The 26,469-nt window shown below is 37.1% G+C and overlaps 1 protein-coding gene across 1 annotated transcript in view; it reads right to left on the reverse strand.

Annotated features, from left to right (window-relative positions):
* Positions 1–26,469, reverse strand: part of HSD17B12 (hydroxysteroid 17-beta dehydrogenase 12) — a 168,627-nt gene that overhangs the window by 92,173 nt on the left and 49,985 nt on the right. Inside the window, exons 2-3 of the mRNA XM_057552141.1 lie at positions 20,015–20,061; positions 12,975–13,050 (exon numbers count right to left, since the gene is read on the reverse strand). Of these exons, the coding sequence (XP_057408124.1) occupies positions 12,975–13,050; positions 20,015–20,061 (123 nt within the window). The remainder of the gene's footprint in view (positions 1–12,974; positions 13,051–20,014; positions 20,062–26,469) is intronic.

Below are 26,469 nucleotides of genomic sequence, written 5' to 3' on the forward strand. Positions count from 1 at the left end.
AAAAAGAAGTGTTTTATATGAAAGTCACTGAACCATCAATAACCTGACTGGAAAGACCACTTACTGTTTTAAAGAAACCACACCAACATAAGCAAATATTTTAATTAAGAGGTATAACTAGTGTCTGGCCATGGTGCAGTACACTCCCACATGCCAAATGCCAGCTGTAGAATAGCAACATTCAAGCAGCTGCCTTAATTGGAGATGCAGACCAACACATGCTAATTTGGCTGGGCCAACTAATTGGTAGGTATGCTACATTTCTAACAAAATATCCACCCATATTACAGATGTTTTTCTTTATCGGAGTAAACGATTGGTAACAAACAGTAAGGAAGCTGAAATAAGCTACACTTGGTGAAATTGTTTAGTTGGACAGCTTTACAACAGGATCCTGCATTACCTCAGAAAAACACTTGTGCCAAAATTGAAACATCAGCTAAATGTCAAAAGCATCTTTTTGTGCAATATTAAGAATATTATGAGGTTTCATAATGACTCTTCAGTCACCAAAACAATACTTGCGAGGTGGGCACAACCCCCTTATTCATGCCAGGCCCCATGCAAACGTTTGCAAAAGAATTGAGTCCTTTTCTCTCTTTAAAGTCTAATGCAGACCAAACATTTATAGACATGTGCAAAGACAGAAATTATATTTACTAGAAAATCTATAATGGTAGAAAAAAAATTGGGGGGGGGCCCTCCTGCTTATAGCCATGCTGCTGTAACAGAAACCAGGTTTACTCTATCACTTGAAACTTAAAAAAATTGACAAAATATATGAGACAATGGTTTTTAGACACTGCACAATAGACAGTTCAGGAGAGGTATATCTAACAGAAGGGAAATAAATAAGGTGACCCCTATGGTTGCCCTAGCTTACTGCTCAGCTAGGTTTTCTAGACTGGGATGAAGAGAGAACTCACATAGAGATGAGCAGTATCCCGTGAGTTGAGGAAACAGACTTGAGCATTTGGGAAAGACAGAGCCTGCAGAATTAGCAGAGTAAAGAGAGAGAGAGAGTGAGAACAAGAGCAAGAAAGATATATACACACAGTTGATCCTTGAACAACTCGGGAATCCAGGTGCTGACCCCTTGCCAGTTGAAAATCGACATGTAACTTTATAGGCAACACTCCATATCTGCAGTTGTGCATCTACAGATCAGGTAGTATATATTGAAAGCAATCTGTGTTTAAGTGGACCCATGCAGTTCAAACCAGTGTTGTTCTCGAGAGAGAGACAGAGAGAACATGCTATATTCTATATGTTCCAGAAAGTAGAGGGTGGTCATTTTAAAAAAAGATAAGATATTTTTTTTAAAAACCCTAAATTTTTATATATAGAGAAAAACACAATGCCTGGATTAAAAAATATATGTATATACTAACAGGATTAATAGCAGATTAGACACTGCAGAAAAAAGGTTAGTGAATGTGAAGGCATAGCAAGAGACACCATCCAAAATGAAATACAGAGAGAAAAGAGACTGAAAAAAAGAAGAGCACACTATCAGTGAGTTGAGGGACAACTTCAATCAGTTTAATATACATATAACTGAAGTCCTGGGAAATGGGTGAGGGATAGAAAAAAATATTTGATGAACTAATGGCCAAAAGAATGACAGCAGACTTCTTGTCAGAAACACTGCAGGCCAGAAGGCAGTGAAGCAAAACAGTTAAGGTATTGGGGGGGCAGGGGGGGAAGAACCTGTCAACTTAAAATTTTATACCCAGGGAAAATATACTTCAAAAATAAAGGTTTTTTCAGATATACAAAAAGAACTCGTCACCAGCAAACCAGCACTACTAGATATGTTAAAGGACATCTTTCAGACAGAAAAAAAAAAAAAAGTCCTGAAATCTTTATTTACACAAAGGGATGAAGAGCATCAGAAATGATAATATGAAATACAGTTTAAAATACAATTGAACTAAGGCAAAAGTACTTTGTTACACAGTCCATAACACACAGAGAAACAGAATATATGGAATGGAAGTATAGGATCATCAGGTTCATATGCTACACATGAAGTAGTACACTGTGCTAAGTTAAAGATGTACCCTGCAAAATCAAAAGCAATCACTAAAAACAAACAAAAAAAGATGTACAGCCAATAAGCCAAGGGAGAAAATGATATGTAATAATAACCGTGCTATTAACCCAAAAGCAGGCAGAAAAAAAAAAAGGAAACGAACAGATGGGACAAATAGAAATCAAAGAGTAAACTGGTAAATTTCAACACACTCGTATCAACAATGACATTAAACGTTAATGGTCTGAGCATACCAATTAAATGACAGGAATCATCAAACTGGATAAAAAGCAAGACCAAATCTATGTTGTCTACAAGAAACCCATTTTAAATATCAAGTGCATATAGACTAACAATAAAGACAGAAAAAGATATATCATGCTAACAATAATCAAAAGAAAGTTGGATGCTAAAACTAATCACAAGAAATTTGGACAGAGTAGATTTCAGTGCAAAGAACAATACTATCAAGCAACTCTCTGTTTTAAAATTTAAAACACCTTTTCTTTTCTGACTAATAAGTGCTCAGTTAAATCTGAGAAAACTCAAAAATTACCAAGCAAGGACAAAACTTCTAATGCTTTAAATGTGCTAGGAATTTCAGAAAATGCATTCTCAAAGAAATGACCAGCTCAAGCAGTGATAGTTTAAAAAGTCAAACAGATATTTGGCTAACAACTAATAGTTATTTTAAATTATAGTAATACAAACTTTTGAAATATTTTTAATAATGGTATCCAATTTGTATGTAAACTTCTAATTAAGGCAAACTGTTGGCTAAATTAGAGCTGGTTTGATCATTTTAATTTTTAAAATAGTTCTGTCTTCTTTCTGATCATATCATAGTACGAAATATAATGCACTGTAACATTTCATTCTTTGAGCTTTTAAATTTTCTTCACAGGTTTTACTGGTTAGATGTATTATCACTGCTTCCACACATACGATTTAAAGTCATAAAAATTGATGTCTTTATTAAAGGATTATTAGCTCTTCTAAATTACAGACAATGCTGCAAATCACTTGATCTTAATCACTGTTCCCGTCTTCCATGTAAAACTTTCGAATGCCATCTCTGACAAACTTGGTATCAATAATCATTGTACTGCTCTGCAACGTCACTGTAAATAAACTTCTATAATTCTAATTGGCCTTAAGATACCATACTAATATCACAGTGAGTTAAATAATGAGGAATCTTTGATTACCTGGCCAATTTCTAAAGACTAAAATTCTTAAAGAAAACTCTAATTAGGATAGCAAATTTAGTGTGGTATATGCTTCATCTTATGATAAGAGAACACAAAGTTAATACATTTTAAGTTACAGGTGAAAGTGTTAATTTGCAATCTAAATATATATATTATATATATATGTGTGGGTGTATAAAATGTGTTAAAATCTACAAAGAAAGCTTACGAATTAAACAGTTTGAAACCAGTTGTTGAGAAGAAACTTGATCTTTGATAATATAGTCTTCTCTTAACAAGCAAGCTATAAAAAAATTATTCTGTGCCTTCAGTACCTAGCCTGGCCAGGTTCCTCAACTTCCCAGAACACTCTCACTTCCTAACAGCCAGTTAACTTTTTGAGCTTTTGTGTTGACCTTTGTCATGCCCCTTAAACATTTTTTAACAAAAGTTTCTTGTTTCTGAAAAAGCTAGATTTCATAACAATTACTGTTTCTTGCACCTATGCTTTATTTTAATTACTGTCACTCCAAACCAAGACTGTAATCATTTCTTGTCTTGGGCACCTATGACTTATGCTTATATTCTCCTGCAATCACTAGTCTCCTGGCAACTCGTTATGATACTGCCTTCACAAACTTAAGCCTCAAATTAAAAATAATAAAATTGTTAACATATATTTTACACCCAAACTATCTCTGGTACTTCCCAGATAGCCACTAGGTAGCACTATTGAGCAAGGAGGCTATTAGGAAGAACTAAATATGTATTCTCCATATTAGCTTAACTCTATCATGAGAGCTGCCCTGTTTACCAAGCCCATAATATGGGCAGACCCATGGTGTAACTAATAATGAATATGGTTCAACACTAGTATACTTTTCAGGGTGGACATAACATATTCATGATCCTGTGCGAAGACTGGCAAAATGATGTAAAGAAAATGATTTCTAAGATCATGTTTCTAAGTATTAAATACTCCTGTTAATTGGTGGCATGTTTAAAACACACTTTATAAAAGTCCCTAGAGATGTATTTATCAATGCCTTTAGTGTCCATCATAAGGCCTGTGCCCTCAGGATAATCATTGACTAAATCATTAATTAGCTGTATATTATACCCCAATCGGGGATTCCATTCTGACACTGTTAATTACTGTAATAAATTAATGAGAGACCAGTTAGTATCAGTCTTATTAACAGGTGGTTTCTACTTTTCCTTCAAGCATGCCAAAAGGCCAGGCCATAAGCTGCAGGTGAGAAAATTGAGTCTGTAGGATGAAACATTCAAAGAAGAAAGCCTGGATAAAGGCCTATATCAGTATTCTTGACTATTACTGACTCATGGGTCAGGCTTCCTGCCCAGTGTAACCCAACATCACCACCAAGAGCAGACTCTTGGACAGGCTACCAGAAACCTGAGTCAGCGTTTACAAGACTCTTTTATTCGAAAATCAGACACTTTGTAAAGCCACGCTGCTGACCCAAGATTCAATGGAACAAGAATTAATTCTGCAAGACTGAATGGAACCCATGAGGGAAATTTAATAGTAGTTTTGAGAAAATATCTTTCTCCTTCATTTTTCACTAAGTCTCATGGTGGCCGGCTACACTTGGGCAAATTGGAATGAAACACTCTTTGAATGATATGTTACTCCGACCGATCCCTCTGAATTCAGGAAAAGCATTCTCTGGGAAATCTCAATATACCTTATAAAATGTGGCAGACTGTATTTTCCAAATCCAGATTTTATTTTCAAAAAAATATCTCCCTTCCCACATGTTCTCCAAGGTTACTATGTCACGGCCCCATCAAGAGGTGGTATCTTTTCCTCTCCCCATTAAATCTGAGCAGGTTCATCACCGCTTTGACCAACAGAGTATAGCAAAAGTAACACCATAGGAATTCTGAGAGTAGGTCACCAAAAGATAACAGCTTCTGCCTGGTTCTCTCAGGACATTCACCCTGAGGAAAGACAGCTACCATGTAAGAAGTCCAACTACCCTGTGATGGACGTGCTGGAGAAGCTACATGAAGGCACTGCAGTCAACAGTCCCAGCGATGCCATGGCACCAAACTGGGAAGAAGCCATCTCAGATCTTCCAGACCAGACAATCCACCCGCTAAGTACCACTGAGTGACCTCAGTAATGCTATGACGGGCAAAAAATTGTCCCCCGAGTCTTGGCAAAATTCCTGACCAGCAGAATTTGTGAGCATCTCAAACGGTTATTTTACATTGATAAATTTGGGGTAGTTTGTTATGTGGCAATAGTAACTGGAACATAAACTAGTGAATTGTTAGGTTGATTGAAAGATGGAAATTGTGTAGAAAATACAACACATTTTTTTAAGGTTTTTTCTTTTTTTTTTTTTTTTGATGTGGACCTTTTTTTTTTTTTTAAAGGGAATGCTATTTATTTATTTTTATTTATTTATTCATTATTTATGGCTGTGTTGGGTCTTCGTTTCTGTGCGAGGGCTTTCTCTAGTTGCAGCAAGTGGGGACCACTCTTCATCGCGGTGCGCGGGCCTCTCACTATCACAGCCTCTCTTGTTGCGGAGCACAGGCTCCACCAGGGAAGCCCTGGACCATTTTTAAAGTCTTTATTGAATTTGTTACAATATTGCTTGTTTTATGTTTTGGTTTTTTGGCCGCAAGGCATGTGGGATCTTAGCTCCCCGACCAGGAATTGAACCGGCACCCCCTGCATTGGAAGGCAAAGTCTTAACCACTGGACCGCCAGGGAAGTCCCTACAACTCATACTGATTGGCCTTGTCTGCAAAACTCATCAGGACAATGGTCACAAATTACACAACATGTCTTTACCGAGTTCTTTTACTTTACACGGCAATGTAATTATTTGCATAGGCTCACTAAGAATCTATCTTTCTCCCTACCAGGATATAATTAGATAAAACAAATTTGTAACTACCACCATGCCAGAAATGTTTCATTTAATAATAAATCTCACTTAATTAGGCATGACAAGCCCACTAGTAAGGAATTACACTCCCATATGGGGAAACAACGCTTCAAAGACCTGCCAGGAAACTATCCTGGAACCTGCTCTGTGGCTTGAGGAGTTTCAGTCTTATAGGTAGCACAGAATGTCACTTTCTGGAAGGCCAGGAACATTGAGTTATTTGAGGAACTTGGAGTAAGAGGATACTTCTACAGTCATAGGTACTACAGGCAAAATCATTAGAGGCAAACTGAATGGTTTTTTGGTTCCTGATGGCTCCTGACCTTGAAATAGGTGAATTCTAAGGGCAATAAAAATATTTCTGGCATTATAGAAGTGATAAAAAAATATATATATATGACTCTAGAGGCTGCATGAGATTAACTCTAATCCTACTATCATGTGGTTCTAGTTTGTTTTTGGTTTTGTTTGTTTGTTTTTAATATTTATTTATTTATTTGGCTGTGCCGGGTCTTAGTTGCAGCACACGGGCTCTTAGTTGCGGCATGCAGGATATCTAGTTCCCTGACCGGGGATCGAACCCAGACTCCCTGCATTGGGAGCACAGAGTCTTAACCACTGGAACACCAGGGGAATCCCAGTTCTAGTTTTATTAAACACAAAACAAAAAGATCTTTACGTGTTCAATAATGCCTCATTGTCCTTATGTAGCTGAAATAAGCTAAATATACCAAAGCACCATATTTACAATACTGATAGTGCATCAGAAAACCACGGAACAAACATGTTTGGTCAAATCCACACCTTAACTGCACAGATATGATCATAGGTAAGGACTGAAAAAGTGAAACTGATACTGTTCACCCTAACCTATTCCTCTGTCGACTACAGACCAGTAAGATTTATATTTCTAAAAGCTTTGCATTTCAAGAAATAAAGCCATGAAATTTCAGGGCCATCCTAAAGGTTTTCACCCTGACATAAGTCACAAAAAAAAGAAACATCATATTTGTTTTTTTTTACTCAAAGACAGAAATGTATTTTTATAATCAAAGCTGATTAAAACTGTATGCAATGAGAATTATTGATTGCCACATAATAATATGAACTATTAATAGCCCCATCTCTATATTCTGTGAACCAACAGGTTGTTCTGAAAGCCAGTCTCCAGTGCATTGTGCTTTACTGCAAGTAAAAACTCAGAGTTCAAAAATTATCCAGGAGTTTCTTTTCCTTGACAAATCAAAATCGATAAAAATACTTAATATATTCATAATCCTGGCTAACAATGATAATAAAATAAGCTTATTATATGTGTGATGACTTTCAGCGTGTCACTTTCAGTGACAGGTATCCTTACAAAGAACTGTAATTTCATCTAAGCAGTCAATCCTGAGAAAGCATTTACCCATTGTTGGCGAAACATTTAGTTCCCTACGAAATTGTATATAATCCTTTTAAATTTTTTCTGAAGAACTTTGATAAGTAGACTGTCTTCCACATTCACCAGGAATTACTTCTCAAGGAATTACTTCTTGGGGATAGAATCCCCAAGTTTGCATAATGACAGTAGCGAGTTAGAGGGTGAAAGGAGCCCTATTTCTCTCCAGTTGGCACTTAGTTTCTTTTTCAGTCTCCTCCTTCCCTCTGAGATAGGGAAGAAAGAGGGATGAGTTTAACCAACCCGAGTGAGTGTAAGAGCTGGACTAGGAGAGACAAGTTAGTCTAGTTAAATGAACTTGTTTGACTTCTGCTTCCTGACTGAACTCTGACTGATACAGAAATTGGTATCAGGAGAGGAAGCCCAAAATACAGACCTCAAAAGACTTTTATATCAGTTTGATGTGATGCAGTAGCATCACTACTAATCAAATTAACAGTGATTGCTGATTGCAGCAAAGTATCTACTGAAGAAGTGCCTTAAAGGATTTGAGTTTGGGAGAAATGATAACTGCAAAGACCAGAAAAGCAAATCAAAACCACATGGAGATATCACCTCACACCTGTCACAATGGCTATCATAAAAAAGAACACAAATAACAAATGTTGGCGAGGATGTGGAGAAAAGGGAACCCTCCTACACTGTTAGTGGGAATGTAAATTGCTACAGCCACTATGGAGAACAGTATGAAGGTTTCTCAAAAAACTAAAAATAGAACTAGATGACCCAGCAATTCCACTCCTGGGTATATATCAAAAAAAACCCCCAAAAATACTAATTCAAAAAGAGCCATGCACCCTAATGTTCATAGCAGCATTATTTACAATTCCCAAGATATGGAAGCAACCTAAGTGTCCACCAATAGATGAATGGATAAAGAAGAGGAGGTGTATATATATACAATGGGATACTACTCAGCCATAAAAAAAGAATAAAATTTTGCCATTTGCAGCAACGTGCATGGACTTGGAGGGTATTATGCTAAGTGAAATAAGTCAGATAGAGAAAGACAAATACTGTAAGATATCACATGTGGAATCTAAAAAATACAACAAACTAGTGAATATAACAAAAAAGAACAAGACTCAGATAAAGAAAACAAACTAGTGGTTATAAGTGGGGAGAGGGAAGAGCGGAGGGGCAATACAGGGGTAGGGCATTAAGACATACAAACTACTAAGTATAAAATAAGCTACAAAGATATATTGTACCACACGAGGAATATAGCCAATATTTTATAATAACTATAAATGGAGTATAACCTTTAAAAACTGTGAATCACTCTATTGTATACCTGTAATATATACTATTGCCTATCAACTATACTTCAATAAAAAACAAGGACTGTGGTATGTGGCTTCTTCTGAATGCACTGGAGCTCTTACGGAAAGAAAATGACAAGCTTGGGTCTTTAAGCTTTCAAGCTCACATTTATGATCAGGATCCAGAGAACTTCTATGACAACCCCAATAAAAACTTTTAGGTCTTATAGCCACAGAGCTCACCTGGCTAACATCAGATTCAACTGTGCCATCTGCAGAATCACAATGGAAGGTGAATTCCACAGACTCACCACGTTTCATGGATGAAAGCGAAACTGAATGAGAAAGAATGAGACCCTGAAACTGGGGATGAGGATATTTGGGTGGACACTGCTGAAGCTAAGAATCTGGATACACACACTGCCCCCTCAATGCCACTATGAGCCTCCCTTGCCAGTGGAAATAGAAATAGCCTGCTCTCCTGTATCTGAAGAGATTAGCTTTCCCTGGCTTGAAAATCCTGTAATAACCTCACCATAAATATTGGGTTGGCCAAAAGTTCATTCGGGTTTTTCCCAAACGAGCTTCTTGGCCAACCCAATATATGGGTAATTTGCTTACAAGGGAATTCCTCTTCTCCTCAAGACCTAGCTGGACCATCCCTTACCAACACCCGTAACAGGGTTATATACTGACATTCTCTGGGGAACAAGTACAAAGTCCGATTCATGAAGTAATAATTTATACACAAAAATAACTGTCAAATTTTGCTAATTTGTATTGGTAGAAACCTGGAAAAATCTGTGGGAGAATAGATTCAAAGAGTGTTAGACTAAGGAAAACAAAATATAACACCAGATTGAGCCAATATATTTTATATGAGTCACTTACTAGAGATTTAGGATTTAACAGTTAGCTTATACAGCTAGAAGGGGCTCTAAGAGTTAACTTGTTGCTGACTGAAACTTAGACTCCATGATAGCCCACATTTAATAAGATAGGGAGGCCACAACTTCCCATGGCATAATCTAGAGTCAAGGACCCAAAAGCATAAGCAAATAGAAATGCTGGAGTGAATCTATCATTATAACTTGCACACAATCCCTCTACCACTGTACCCGCCAGAGGGCCCAGTAGATAGCTCCTCATTAAGGCTCCAGCTTGTCCATCATACGGGCAAGAGGTCATTAGTCTGGCCATTTAACACTCTGCCAGTCATAAAATTTGCCGTGTTGCTACAACATAAGAACTCCCCATTTTCTCTCTCTGGTCCCTTATTTTTTCCTTCATGGTACTTACTACAAACTGCAATTATTTATTTGTCTTTTTTTGGTTTTGTTTATTTTTGTTTTGTTTATTTTTTTTTCCTATTTGTTTTTTCTGTCTCCTCCACTTGCATATATGTTCCATGAGGGCAAGGACAGCATCTATCTTGTTCACTACTGTATCCTAACTGCCTAGCACAGTACCTGGTACACAGGCATTCGATAAAGATTTGCTGAAGGCATAAACAGAGTTAGTCTGTCTTCATCAACATTAAATTCTGGTCCTTCCTTCTTCTGGAATACATATGTTCAGGAAAACATTATCCTCTCAAAGATGATTTACATCTGAGTTAAAAACTTGTACAAACTTATAAATCTCCTCTGTGTATTTATTTCTTCAGCCTAGAATGGATGACCTGGTCTGCTGATATCACCTCTTCCATTAAATTTGTATTATGCCCAGAAAAGCATTTTTCAAAATTTTCAACAACTAAAAAAAAAAATTTGTTTCCTCATAATAAAGGTCAATTCAGTGCCTTTACCATCTGTTCCTTCATGAAAAATGTTTGAACAGGATCCTGTCTTTCTCCAGAATCACATTTCTGCCCACAGTCATGTCACCTCATATCACAAGTTAACCAAATTCTCAAATATCATTAAAGTATATCTTCTGACTCACTGGGCAATTTTTGTACAGGTTGGAGCACTTGCTGTGAGTGTCGTGAGGTAGCTTTTCTTGTTTCTGAATCAAATAAGCGGTGGATTCATTCATAGCACAGCATTTCAAAATTCAACGTTCCATTTAATCAAAAGCTTCTATTTTCTGCCTATGAACGTTTATTTCCAGCAACTAGTAAGTGCATTCATTAACAGTCAGTTTTACACACACACACACCCCACACACATTTTTATCACTATAAGAGTTATTATACACATGACTACAAGTAACTAAGAAAGAAACAGTACTAAGATCCAGGCAGTATGTTCAGTTCACCTACTACATAAGTAATAACTACCTCAGGCTCCTTAGTGTCATGGCTTAATTCAAATTCACACCTTAGCAAAACTACAAGATTCTGTATGTCTTGGACCTTCAGGGTTGGTTTTATGTAGTTGAAACCTTGAAAGTTAAAATCCTTAAATGCCCGAGACTTATTGAATATCTCACTTTTGTAAAGATCTGTGCTCTCAACATGGTTAAAAAAAAAAAAATTAACACACGTTATACCAGGAATCTATGAAGATCTGTTTTTCACCTAAAGATAAAGTGCGTCAATGTGTAATCTGTCCAACAGGACCAGCTATGGTCTGGGTAGAAATAATAACAAAAATATACACCTCACAAGGATGTTTGAAGGATCAAAGAGATAATACATGTGAAGGAATAAATAAATAATAATGTACTACATAAATGTTAGTAGCAGATGGTAATGTTAATAATAAAATAAGTATGTTGTGCACCTTAAACTGCCATAATGTTATATGTCAATTATATCTCAATAAAGCTGGGGAAAAAAATAACATAAAAATACAGTAGATATCCTCTCTCAACTGAATGAATTAGGGCAGTTTGTTGGCTGGCTACATAGAGAAGTCAGTTACAGCAAGGAATCCTAGAAAATGATAAATACACACTGTAACCATTTTATTTCCATTTAAACCATGAATAAGTGTAATTCTTTCACCAAACCTCTGTGTAGGGCCAAGTCCTTATCCAAGTTTAGATCTGCTACCTGGAATTCTAGTCTTTCTTACATAAACCACACTCATAATGCATTATTTATAATTGCAGTTTCAGCTCTCATAAAATACAGCAAAAACTTCAACACATATGAAACAATCAAAACAAATTTCTTCTTACTTTTTATAGTTTTCGCCAATATTTTGAATTTTTCTTGTTTACCCCTAACTTGACAGCCAATTTCTTTTTTTTTTTTTTTTTGGCTGCACCATGGGACTTGTGAGATCTTAGTTCCCAGACCAGGGATCGAACCCGGGCCCAGCAGTGAATGTGCTGAGTCCTAACCCCTGGACCACCATGGAATTTCTGACAGCCAACTTCTAAAACAACTTGGTTTTCTCAGTTTTTTCAGAGCTTTTAACTTAGTTATTGTATTCCCCTTTTTAAACTAGTATTGCATCAGTTTACAGAATATTAATAACAAATGCACCCAGCATAAGTAAGTTTGGAAACAAATACAACTGACTGTTCATAAGTAAACCATTTGACCTGTAGGAATAAAAGTAGACAAGCATGATACTGAGAAGCCTACAGGTCACAAATAGTCAGCATACTGGGAACATGAGTCAGTACATTTTACCAAGGAAATGGACAGCACTAGTTTATCCAGCTGGTTGGTTAACGAATGTCAGTTGAAAGAGTTTTTGCTGTATTATACTTCAGGTTTCAAGCATAGCTAAGAAAAAAGTTCAAAGTAGTTTCCCTGTCACATGTATATATACTACCTTTTGCATTTCTTCCTCAATCATATATACCATTTAAAGACAGTGAAGTCAAAGAGTAAAAAAATGCAAGAATATTTAAATGAAACAACAGAAAAGGAATTCAGATATTTAAGGAGAACATGATAAAATGATCAGAGAATTTGACTCCTGACAAAAGAACCTAAATGAGTCAGTTAAAGACATTTTAAGCAAATTATAATAGTCCTATATTAATTTGAAAAAACTGATGATCCATCTGTGAAACATCCCATTAACAGCATGAAAAAGCAGCTTTCCGAACTATAAATAATTATGTCAATGCTAGATATCTGCTTGAAAACATTAAATTTAGACTAGTTATATTCCTTTTGTGATCATAACGGGAGGGAAGGGTGATGTGAGAACTTACTTATTTCACTGGAAACCTGGTTCAGTTTGTCCTGTGATCTGCTGATAAGGACAATCTTCATTCCACGCTTTGCCAACTAAAACAATAAAAGAGACACCAAACAGCTGAATGACACCTGCGTGTTTCACTTTAAAATGTAAATTATTGATAGATATAGTGTCATTTTAAGAAAATCTGACCATATGATAATCCAAGTTAAAAAACTAATAAACCCGAACGCAATGAATGGGCAAAACAAAATGAAGACTTTACAAAAAGATTCCCCAAAGGGTTATCTTTCTCAATCAAGCTAGTATATAAAAGTCATAGGGTTTTAGAAAAAGGAAGACTTCTACTTTTATTTTGGACTTGTCTATACTTAGTATTTTTTAATCATAAGTATCCATTACTTTTTTAATTGAAAAATTAGCTTTAAAAACATTTTCATTTTAGAGAGGATACATGAAGACTGCAGAACTGGCAAAGAAAACCACAGTTAAAATGTTAGGAATTCCTAAAAATTGAATCAATTTTAAAATGTTTATTTAAACATAAGACTTTATGGACTACAAAGGCAAACTAAGAGAGTTTATTGGATGACTTAAAAAAGAATTTCCTGAGCGGTACCCTCTATGTACTTCCCCAGTGCTGTGTAAGTGCTTCATAGAATGAATGATTTATGGGAACACGGTTTCTACCCCAGAGACCCATAAATATAGGGGCAGAGGAAAAAAACACTGATATACACAGAACTTTTTACTGAACTACTCCAGACAGTATATAAATGAGAATAAATTAGGTGTTATGAACTATAAGTGATTTAGTGAACTAATTTTCCAGTCCTAAATCCTCAAGCCAACTTTTATGAACAGTAGTACTGCAAATGAGAAGATATGGAAGAACATTTTTTTATAAAAATAATTAAGGTTGGCAATAATTTACTAAATTAATCATTTATAAAACATCTAAAGAACCCATGAATATATACTGATAGTTTTTCTAAAAAATTAATGGGAGAGGAACAACAAGGAAAAGCTGCATTTTATAGAAAAACAGCATCTAATGTAAATGTAAAAGGAGAGATATTATCGTCAAAAAATTACCATTTTTCTTCCCTAACATAGGAAGGGAAATAGCCACCCAAGTCCAGGAAGCACAGTCCCAGGCAGGATAAACCCAAGGAGAAACACGCCAAGATACACAGTAATCAAACTGACAAAAATTAAAGACAAAGAAAAATTATTGAAAGCAACAAGGGAAAAACGACAAATAACATACAAGGGAACACCTATAAGGTTAACAGCTGATTTCTCAGCAGAAACTCTACAAGCCAGAAGGGAGTGGCATGGATATTTAAAGTGATGAAAGGGAAGAACCTACAACCAAGATTACTCTACCCAGCAAGGATCTCATTCACATTCGACAGAGAAATCAAAAGGTTTACAGGAAAGCAAAAGCTAAGAGAATTCTGCACCACCAAACCAGCTCTACAACAAATGCTAAAGGAACTTCTCTAAGTAGGAAACACAAGAGAAGAAAAGGACGTACAAAAACAAACCCATAACAATTAAGAAAATGGTAATAGGAACATACATTACTGACAATTACATTAAACGTCAATGGATTAAATGCTCCAACCAAAAGACACAGGCTCGCTGAATAGATACAAAAACAAGACCCATATATATGCTGTCTACAAGAGACCAACTTCAGACCTAGGCACACATACAGACTGAAAGTGAGGGGATGGAAAAAGATATTCCATGCAAATGGAAATCAAAAGAAAGCTGGAGTAGCAATACTCATATCAGATAAAATAGACTTTAAAATAAAGAATGTTACAAGAGACAAGGAAGGACACTACATAATGATCAAGGGATCAATCCAAGAAGATGATACACATATATGCACCCAACATAGGAGCACCTAAATACAAAAGGCAACTGCTAACAGCTAGAAAAGAGGAAATCGACAGTAACAAAATAATAGTGGGGGACTTTAACACCTCACTTACACCAATGGACATATCATCCAGACAGAAAATTAATAAGGACACACAAGCTTTAAATGACACAATAGACCAGATAGATTTAATTGATATTTATAGGATATTCCATCCAAAAACAGCAGATTACACTTTCTTCTCAAGTGCACACGGAACATTCTCCAGGATAGATCACATCTTGGGTCACAAATCAAGCCTCAGTAAATTAAAGAAAACTGAAATCATATCAAGCATCTTTTCTGACCACAACGCTATGAGATTAGAAATCAATTACAGGGAAAAAAATGTAAAAAACACAAACACATGGAGGCTAAACAATACGTTACTAAATAGCCAAGAGATCACTGAAGAAATCAAAGAGGAAATCAAAAAATACCTACAGACAAATTACAAAGAAAATACAACAATCCAAAACCTATGGGATGCAGCAAAAGCAGTTCTAAGAGGGAAGTTTATAGCTATACAAGCCTACCTCAAGAAACAAAAAAAATCTCAAATAAACAATCTAAACTTACACCTAAAGGAACTAGAGAAAGAACAACAAGCAAAATCCAAAGTTAGCAGAAGGAAAGAAATCATAAAGATCAGAGCAGAAATAAAGGAAATAGAAAAAGAAAACAATAGCAAAGCTCAATAAAACTAAAAGCTGGTTCTTTGAGAAGATAAACAAAACTGATAAACCTTTAGCCAGACTCATCAAGAAAAAGAGGGAGAGGACTCAAATCAATAAAATTAGAAATGAAAAAGGAGAAGTTACAACGGACACCACAGAAATACAAAGCATCACAGGAGACTACTAAAAGCAACTCTATGCCAATAAGATGGACAACCTGGAAGAAATGGACAAATTCTTAGAAAGGTATAACCTTCCAAGAATGAACCAGGAAGAAATAGAAAATATGAACAGACCAATCACAAGTAATGAAATTGAAACTGTGATTAAAAATCTTCCAACAAACAAAAGCCCAGGACCAAATGGCTTCACAGGTGAATTCTATCAAACATTTAGAGAAACGCTAATACCCATATTTCTCAAACTCTTCCAAAAAATTGCAGAGGAAGGAATACTAACAAGCTCATTCCATGAGGCCACCATCACCCTGATACCAAAACCAGAAAAAGATACTACAAAAAAAGAAAATTACAGACCAATATCACTGATGAATATAGATGCAAAAATCCTCAACAAAACACTAGCAAACAGAATCCAACAACACATTAAAAGGATCATACACCATGATCACGTGGGATTTATACCAGGGATGCAAGGATTCTTCAATATATGCAAATCAATGTGATACACCATATTAACAAATTGAAGAAGAAAAACCATATGATCATCTCGATAGATGCAAAAAAAGCTTTTGACAAAATTCAACACCCATTTATGATAAAAACTCTCCAGAAAGTGGGCACAGAGGGAACCTACCTCAACATAATAAAGGCCATATATGACAAACCCACAGCAAACATCATTCTCAGTGGTGAAAAACTGAAAGCATTTCCTCTAAGATCAGGAACAAGACAAGGATGTCCACTCTCACCACTATTATTCAACATAGTTTTGGAAGTCCTAGCCACGGCAATCAGAGAAGAAAAAGAAATAAAAGGAATACAAATTGTCACTGTTTGCAGATGACATGATACTATACATAGAGATTCTGAAAGATGCCACCAGAAAACTACTAGAGCTAATCAATGAATTTGGTAAAGTTGCAGGATACAAAATTAATGCACAGAAATCTCTTGCATTCCTATATACTAATGATGAAAAATCTGAAAGAGAAATTAAGGAAACACTCCCATTTACCACTGCAACAAAAAGTATAAAATACCTAGGAATAAACCTGCCTAGGGAGACAAAAGACCTGTATGCAGAAAACTATAAAACACTGATGAAAGAAATTAAAGATGATACCAACAGATGGAGAGATATACCATGTTCTTGGATTGGAAGAATCAATATTGTGAAAATGACTATACTAACCAAAGCAATCTACAGATTCAGTGCAATCCCTATCAAATTACCAGTGGCATTTTTTACAGAACTAGAACAAAAAATCATATATTCTGTATGGAGACACAAAAGACCCCGAATAGCCAAAGCAGTCTTGAGGGAAAAAAACAGAGCTGGAGGAATCAGACTCCCTGACTTCAGACTATACTACAAAACTACAGTAATCAAGACAATATGGTACCGACACAAAAACAGAAATTTAGATCAATGGAACAGGATAGAAAGCCCAGAGATAAACCCACGCACATATGGTCACCTTTTCTTTGATAAAGGAAGCAAGAATACACAATGGAGAAAAGACAGCCTCTTCAATAATGGTGCTGGGAAAACTGGACAGCTACATGTAAAAGAATGAAATTAGAACACTCCCTAACACCATACACAAAAATAAACTCAAAATGGATTAGAGACCTAAATGTAAGACTGGACACTATAAAACTCTCAGAGGAAAACATAGGAAGAACACTCTTTGACATCAATCACAGCAAGATCTTTTTTGACCCACCTCCTAGAGTAACGGAAATAAAAACAAAAATAAACAAATGGGACCTAATGAAGCTTAAAAGCTCTTGCAAAGCAAAGAAAACTACAAACACGACAAAAAGACAACCCTCAGAATTGGAGGAAATGTTTGCAAACGAATCAACATACAAAGAATTAATCTCCAAAATATACAAAGAGCTCATGCAGCTCAATATTAAAAAAACAAACAACCCAATCCAAAAATGGGCAGAAGATCTAAATAGACATTTCTCCAAAGAAGACATACAGATGGCCAAGAAGCACATGAAAAGCTGCTCAACATCACTAATTATTAGAGAAATGCAAATCAAAACTACAATGAGGTATCACCTCACACCAGTTAGAATGGGCATCATCAGAAAATCTACAAACAGTAAATGCTGGAGAGGGTGTGGAGAAAAGGGAACCCTCCTGCACTGTTGGTGGGAATGTAAATTGATACAGCCACTATGGAGAACAGTATGGAGGTTCCTTAAAAAACTGAAAATAGAATTACCATATGACCCAGCAATCCCACTACTGGGCATATACCCAGAGAAAACCATAATTCAAAAAGACACATGCACCCCAATGTTCATTGCAGCACTATTTACAATAGCCAGGTCACGGAAGCAACCTAAATGCTCATCGAGAGATGAATGGATAAAGAAGATGTGGCACATATATACAATGGAATATTACTCAGCCATAAAAAGGAACAAAATTGGGTCATTTGTAGAGACGTGGATGGGTCTAGAGACTGTCATACAGAGTGAAGTCAGAAAGAGAAAAACAAATATCGTATATTAACGCATATTATGTGGAACCTAGAAAAATGGTACAGATGAATGGGTTTGCAGGGCAGAAATAGAGACACAGATGTAGAGAACAAATGTATGGACACCAAGAGGGGGAAGCGGCGGGGGTGGGGGTGGTGGTGTGATGAATCGGGCGATTGGGATTGACATGTATACACTGATGTGGATAAAATTGATGACTAATAAGAACCTGCTGTATAAAAAATTAAATAAAATTCAAAAGTTCAGAAAATTACCGTTTTTAAACCACCCTAGTAACAACTAATTTAGGCAAAAAACAGCAACACATGATGGGTGGAAGATTGTTGGGAAATGAAATATTCATATAGTCTCAAAGTATCATCCCACAGATTATTAATTACAAAGGGGAAAAGGTACTTTTATAATGGAAAATTATGGTAGACAACATCTTAATAAATGATTTACTTTAACATAATCAATAAAGGAACAAATGGACTTCTTGTGGCTCCTGATAAGATAAACTCAAAAGAATACAGTATCACCTGTGTAGCATTCCTGCTAAAAAATGTTTAACTTGAATCTAATCATGAGGAAACAATCAGACAAATCCATATTGAGAAATCTAAAAAACAACTGGCTTAGGTTTTTTCAAAAATGCCACTGTTATAAAAGAAAAAAGGAGGGGCTAGGGAACTCTCCTAGTCAAGAGATATGACATTAAGAAGCAATGCATAATCTCCTTAAATGGATTTTGGAACAAAAAAAGAAGCTCTATGAAAGACATTAATGGGACAATTGGGAAACTTGTATCTGGACTGTATATTGTATAATAGTACTGTGTCAAGTTAAACTTCCTATGTGTGACCACTGTACTGTGGTTACAACGGTGAATATTCTAGTTCTCAGAAGCCTCAAGCTGAAATATTTAGGAGTGAACTGTTACAATGTCTGTAACTCCCAAATAGTCCAGCCAAACTATAATTATAATGGTAAGTTAAATGTAGCAAAATGTTAACAGCTGGCGAAACCTTGTGAAAGGTGTATGGGTGTTCATTGTATACTCTTCTTGAAACTTTTCTGTAGTTTTTATACTCAAAATAAAAAGCTGAGAAAACAAAGGATTTTTTTTTAAAAACCCTTTTTAAAGGACAAATGAGAGATTCAATGGCTCTGTCAGGATCTTCATCACAATCGGGCAATATCAGAGGCTATTGGTGCCTCTGTGGAACTGGAAGGCAGGGAAGCTCTCCTTCACAGGAGAGGTTTGTACAGTGGTCTTCAAACTATCATGGTTTCCCTTCCTTCAATTACATTACAGAGAACTTGAATCTTTTGCCTCTGTCTGTCAATATCTGTCCATCACATTCCTTCTTGTGAAAATGACGCCATGGACTTGTTTGGAGATGTAACTACTCTCTAATAATCTGTCTACCTTTCGGAAAATAATACAAAACAATTAACTTTAAAAACTGAGAACTGTTTATAGTTACACAATATAAAATAAAATTACACTAAAATTTTCACAACTCCAACTTCCCAGGATAAAAAGTTTGACACACATTTTGCACAAAAATTTGTTTTAAAGTTGTGTTTAAGCAAACATAGCATTTCTAACAAGATCGAAACAAAGTACATCTATTATATGGTGTAACACTATATTTGTGCTTTTAACTTCAAAAATCAAAACTACTATAAGAGATCATTCTATATCTGTTCTTATATTCTTATACCAAAAAGAAAAGTCTTGAAAATTACCTACCTCTTCTGCATATGATTTTCCAATTCCATCAGTACTACCTGTGACAACTGAGAAAAGAAAAAAGTAAGTTTAGTTTAAGAATTACAATGTAGAACTGATCACAATTAGGACCCACCAATTAGACACAAGAAGACCTGTGTAATACAGTTGACCCTTGAACAACATGGGTTTGAACTGCGAGGGTCCACCTATACGCGGATACTTTTTCCGATAAATACATACTACAGTACTACACGATCCAAGGTTGGTTGAATCCGCAGATGCAAAACCTCGGAAGCAAGATCCAGATACTGAGAGCCAAATGTAAAGTTATACTTGAAGTTCCAACTGCGTGGAGGGTCCGTGCCCCTCACCCTCCCATGCTGTTCAAGGGTCAACTGTACTTGATGTAAAAGATGGAGCAATTACCAGTGGCTCAAATTTAGGAATGAATACCCATGACAATGTCTAAAATTTAAAAGACTGCAATACCAAGTGCTGACAAGGATGTGGAGCAACTAGAACTCTCATACATTGCTGGTGGCACTGTAAATTGACACAGTCATTTTGGAAAAACGATTTTACATTATGTCTAGAAATAAATGTGTGCCTATCTATGACTTAACAATTTCCAAGAGGTAATAGGCATCATGTCTACCAAAACAATGTCCGTGGTAGCTTTATTTATGTATAGTCGGTAAACATGCCCAAATAATAAACTACAAGAGAATGAGTAAGTAAATTAAGATATATTAACACAGTACGCAATGAGAAGCCCGCGCACTGCAAAGAAGAGTAGCCCCCCCTCGCCGCAACTAGAGAAAGCCCACGCACAGCAACAAAGACCCAACACACCCAAAAATAAATAAAATAAAATTAATTAATTAAAAAAAGAGCTTAAAAAAACAGATATATTCACACAATACTAAATAGCAATTTAAAAAAAAAGAACTACCAATACACTCAAAACAAGAACAAATCTCCCAGACATTATGTTGAGTGAAAAAAGCCTGAGATGAAAGTGTACAAGCTGTTGGGCTTCCCTGGTGACGCAGTGGTTGAGAATCCGCCTGCCAATGCAGGGGACACAGGTTCGAGCCCTGGTCTGGGAAGATCCCACATGCCGCGGAGCGACTAAGCCCGTGAGCCACAACTACTGAGCCTGCGCATCTGGAGCCGGTGCTCCGCAACGGGAGAGGCCGCGACAGTGAGAGGCCCGCGCACCGCAATGAAGAGTGGCCCCCACTCGCCGCAAACGGAGAAAGCCCTCGCACAGAAACGAAGACCCAACACAGCCAAAAATAAATAAATAAATAAAAATTTTTTTAAAAGTGTACAAGCTGTTATGATTCCATTTATGCAATTTCAAAAAGGGCAAAACTAATCTATAAAGATATAAGTGATAATATTGGTTACCCCGAGTAACGGGGTAGATGACAGGGAAGAGGCATTAAGGGAACCTTCAGGATGTAGGAAATATTCTATATCTTGTTGTGTATGTGTGTATGTAAAAATTCATATAGCTGTACAATTAAGTACACACTGTATCTGTTATACCTTAATAAACTATTTTTTTTTAATTATAGGTAGTAGAAATTGAATAATATCTATTTCTTCTATGGGAGAGCATATTTCTCTTAAAAGCTCTAAAACCTTATGTAGCATAAACATTTGAAAATGATAATGGGTCAGGCTAGACCATGGTATCTTATCTCTAAAATACCGGAATCATGTTTGTTACAAATTCATAGCATGGTTTTGAATAGCATCGCAAAAGGTAAGGGATGCCCCCCAAAATTCTGAGTTTTCCCAAACCATTTATAAATTATGGAAACCAAGTTATGGTGTAAAGTAGAATTTTCTTGTATTTGTCCTAAAACCACTTCTTTGAAATTACATGATGGTCCCTACTTTTACTATGCAGAAATACGGCAAACATATCTAAATTCTTCCTAGCCATATCTTTCATAATCATAATAGATTATGAAATAATAGAATAAGTTATAAAATCATATCTGTCTAGATCTACTTATCTGTCTCCATCTCCCTTTGTCTCCCCCCCTCTATCTCCTCCTCTTTTTCTTCCTCTCCCTCCCTGCTTGCTCCACCCACTGACATCTGTTGAAGACATTAGGTCATACATTTATACTTAACCAGCCTGTCATTGGTTGATTGCATCCTCCTGATGTCATTTAACATGTTCTTCCATCCCCTAAAAGTTAGCTGTAGATGATCAAATTCAGGTTTGATTTTTTGGGTAAGAATACTTCGTAAGTGATATTGCATATTTCCATCAGGAGGCACATGTTTGCTAACCTTACTTTTTGTTATATTAGCAGCCATTGATGATCACCACTGAGACACATTATTTCATTAGATATTGCAAAATGATGATATTTGAATTCTATCATCCCGTCTTCATTTAGTAGCTGGAATAGTTCCATCGAGAAATGACTCCTCATCAGTTATTTGATTACAAATGATACAGCGTTTGCACAGGAACACAAGATAAATGTTTGATTCTTTTTCTCCTTTACCAGTTTTCAAAGTAAATTGGTTCTCTGGCATCTCCCAAAGGTAACTCATGCATTTTTATGATTGTGGTTTTGTTTACAAGAAACATTACTAACTCATGGATTTAAACATTCATAGCAGAACCCATCTATATGAAATTAAGTATCATATGAGAGTTCCTCAACCTCATGATCAATTCAGTTGCATATTTCTGTAACTCTTCATCTCCTGAGTACTTTGGAAGTATGGGGACCCAAGTTTTATACTGTATTCCTGTTACTGATGCACTAATGTGTCACACATGAAGTATAAACATTTCCTGTTTCCAATTCTCTCCTTTTCCTTCTGTGATAAACTTTTCTGCTCTCTCCAAGATCCCCAGAATCTCACCTATTCGCCGCTTCCTTCAAAGGCTTGTTCAAACTCCACCAACTAATTCCACTGTTCAGATAACTTCAAACAAAAGGAACCTCTCCCTCCCCTAAGCTCCCTTAGCCCTTTACATGCGCTTCTCTTACAGCACTTACCACTCTCTACTTTGAATTGCATTTTCTTACGTGTACACATCTTAATTCTTCTACCAGATTCCAGGCTCCTTGCTACGTGATGTGCACAAGGTAGGTGCTCAGTAGACATTTGCTGAATGCATGAATAATGCTCACGTTTACTTGGTCTTACAAACTACAAAACACACAAGACTTGGACGATTTCCCTGAGAACCTGGTTTCTCAAAGTTCTTCACTTTACAAGTACAGTACCTTATATTCTCCTAATCTGTCTGCCACTCAATCTGTCCATTCACAGAGCCTTTGGTACCTAGATTATTCTGTTTATTCTCTACAACTGTGGAGCAAGCAAATCCTATATGTGATTACAGCATTGAATCAGTGGCAACATCAGATTTTCTCAGATTGTGTGCTTTAAAATCCCTCAATAAGAAATGCTCAATAATTAAACTACAATAAAGTCACTCCAAATAATGCATCTAGAATTTCTGGCTGGAATATACATATTTCAGAAGAACACAGATGACTCTGGTGTGTGTGTGTGTGTGTGTGTGTGTGTGTGTGTGTGTGTGTGTGTGTGTGTGTGTGTGTATTTAACATTGCCAACCCCAGGCTGAGCTAAAGCAGCATACCACACTTTAAAAATAGTCCTGGGGGACTTCCCTGGTGGTGCAGTGGTTAAGAATCTGCCTGCCAGTGCAGGGGACATAAGTTCGAGCCCTGGTCCGGGAAGACCCCACATGCCACGGAGCAACTAAGCCCATGCACCACAACTACTGAGCCTGAGCTCTAGAGCCCGCGCGCCACAAGCACTGAAGCCTGCACGCCTAGAGCCCGTGCTCCACAACAAGAGAAGCCACCACAATGAGAAGCCCATGCACTACAACGAAGAGTAGCCCCCGCGCGCAGCAACAAAGACCCAACACAGCCAAAAATAAATAAAAATAAAATAAATTTAAAAAAAAATAATCCTGGATAGCTCAGAATATGCCAGGACTAGAGATTATAAAATTTGCCTAAGGGATATCAAACCTTCCTTTTCCAGATTCTCCAGTTTTTGGAGTTTGTAGTGGGTACTGTTAGAGCACCAACCACATCCTCCCTTCCAGCACAGAGGTCTTCAGGCAGTCCTCTTGCCAGGAGTGTTATCTGCTGTCAGCTCACAAGTGAGCATCTCCCAGGAACTGCCCTCAGCCAAAGGGAGCTGCCTTGCCCGAGGTTACAGTGCCTCCCCTGGGCAGTACACGTCTAATGACTGGTCCACACAAAGATTCAGCTCCCTTCTTCACTTAAGCATCTCTGAAGCGCCATCCCAGGTTCAGAGCTTCCCATGGGATCAGGTTTGACTCCTGCATCACAGTTTGACTTCTCCCTCTGCCCTACTTGGCTCCCTTTGCTTCCTCACAGGTGCTCTTCCTGAGAGCATCCCCCAAAACACCCCCCCACATACACACATCTCACTGTCCAAGTTTATTTCCTGATGAACTACTGACAGCCTACAGTCAAGCTCCTTTTTTTTTTTTTAAAGGTTTTCATTTTTTTAAAAAATTTATTTATTTATGGCTGTGTTGGGTCTTCGTTTCTGTGCGAGGGCTTTCTCTAGTTGCGGCAAGCAGGGGCCACTCTTCATCGCAGTGCACGGGCCTCTCACTATCGCGGCCTCTCTTGTTGCGGAGCACAGGCTCCAGACGCGCAGGCTCAGTAATTATGGCTCACGGGCCCAGTTGCTCCGCGGCATGTGGGATCTTCCCAGACCAGGGCTCGAACCCGTGTCCCCTGCATTGGCAGGCAGACTCTCAACCACTGGGCCACCAGGGAAGCCCCAAGCTCCTTCTTTTTAAAGTGATTTTATTTATGTCTAAGTAATACATAACTTAGTCCAAAAAAGGTAATAGTTACAAATTTTTAGGCCAAAAACAGCAGGACTTTACCCCTATCCTTCTGCACCTTCCTATTCCATCCCCAGAAGCAACCATTTTCATTGCTTTTAACTGTTTTTCCTTATCTTTACATGTTCTGAATCCTATGTTACACTGTAATTTCCTGATTCATCAATATATTGATTACTTGGCTCATTAGGGTTGATGAGAACTTTCACTCCCTTTATATTTTCCCCATCCTTCCAATGAAGTTATATCACAAGAGTCTGTCACTTGTTAGTGTTTACCTTATTTTAATACTGCAACTCAATTCTGATATTAACCACCCAGAGTTAGTACAGATCCCACAGGTGAAAGACGTGGTCCCCAGCAAAACTGCCCACAATGCAGGCACCAGCCACAAGTTCAGGGGTCCCTAGGCCACCAACACTTGTGACTTACTTGGCTACAAAGTTCCCGGTTCCCATAACTCCTCAGGTTCAATAATTCACTAGAATGACTCACAGACCTCAGGATAACTTACAGTTCATGATTACGGCTTTATAATAAAGGATACAAATCAGGACCAACCAAATGAATAAGCCACTTAGGGCAAGGTCAAGGGCGGTCCCAAATGCAGAGCTTCCATGCCCTCTCTGAATCAGGGCAGGCCATCCTCCCACCCTCACCCAGCACTTCAATGTGTTCACCCACTAGGAAGAATCTACATCAAGCTTCAGGGTCCAGAGTTTTCACTGGGTTTCATTACAAAGGTATGGTTGACTGAATCATTGGTCACAGGACTGAACTCAATCTCCAACTCCCCCCTTCCCTCCCCAGAGGTTGGAAGGTTGAGTTGGTATCAGAAGGCTCAAAGCTCCAATCTTCTAATCACATGGTTGGTGTTTCTGGCAGGACCAGCCCCCATCCTGAAGCTCTGTGCAGTCCCACCTTGAGTGATTTCATCAGTATGAACTATCAGAGCCCACCATAAATAACAAAGACACTCCTATCACTTAGGAAATTCCAAGGATCTAGATGCTCCCTCCCAGGAACAAAGGTTAGTCAAATTCTTTATTATATAACAATTACTGTGGCTAGAAAAATATATTATCCACTAGTGAACCAAACAGTATAGTAGAATTACATTCTCTTCCCTAATCAACGTTTTTGTTCTCCTGGAGTTAAAACTGCCTTTTTATTGCATTTGCATAGTTTTCTTTTTAAATTTTCCCCCAGTCTCTAACAGCCTCTCAATATAATTTTCCACATGATCAACCCCATTAATTTGTTCCATTACTTTTTTTTTTTTTTTCCCCTTAAAGATCGCCTTCACAGAGCACTCCAGCTTTCATCCTACTCCAACCTGGAATACTCTGTGGCACAGCTACTGTTCTAGAACATAATCTTGGGAATTCCCTTGGACTGTCTCTCCTGGGTTGAAGCTCTTGTTTTCTAGATCTTGTTCTATTCCCTCATTATGCAGCACATCTAGCTTCCCAAGAAAGGATGCATGAAGATACACTTTGTAAACATTTTGAAAAGTAAATTTTAGATTTTAAAATAAGTTTTAGACTTACCAAAAAAAAAAAAAAAA

The sequence above is a fragment of the Balaenoptera acutorostrata genome, chromosome 9 (assembly GCF_949987535.1).
Source record: "Balaenoptera acutorostrata chromosome 9, mBalAcu1.1, whole genome shotgun sequence".
In the NCBI taxonomy this organism is placed as follows: Eukaryota; Metazoa; Chordata; class Mammalia; order Artiodactyla; family Balaenopteridae; genus Balaenoptera; species Balaenoptera acutorostrata.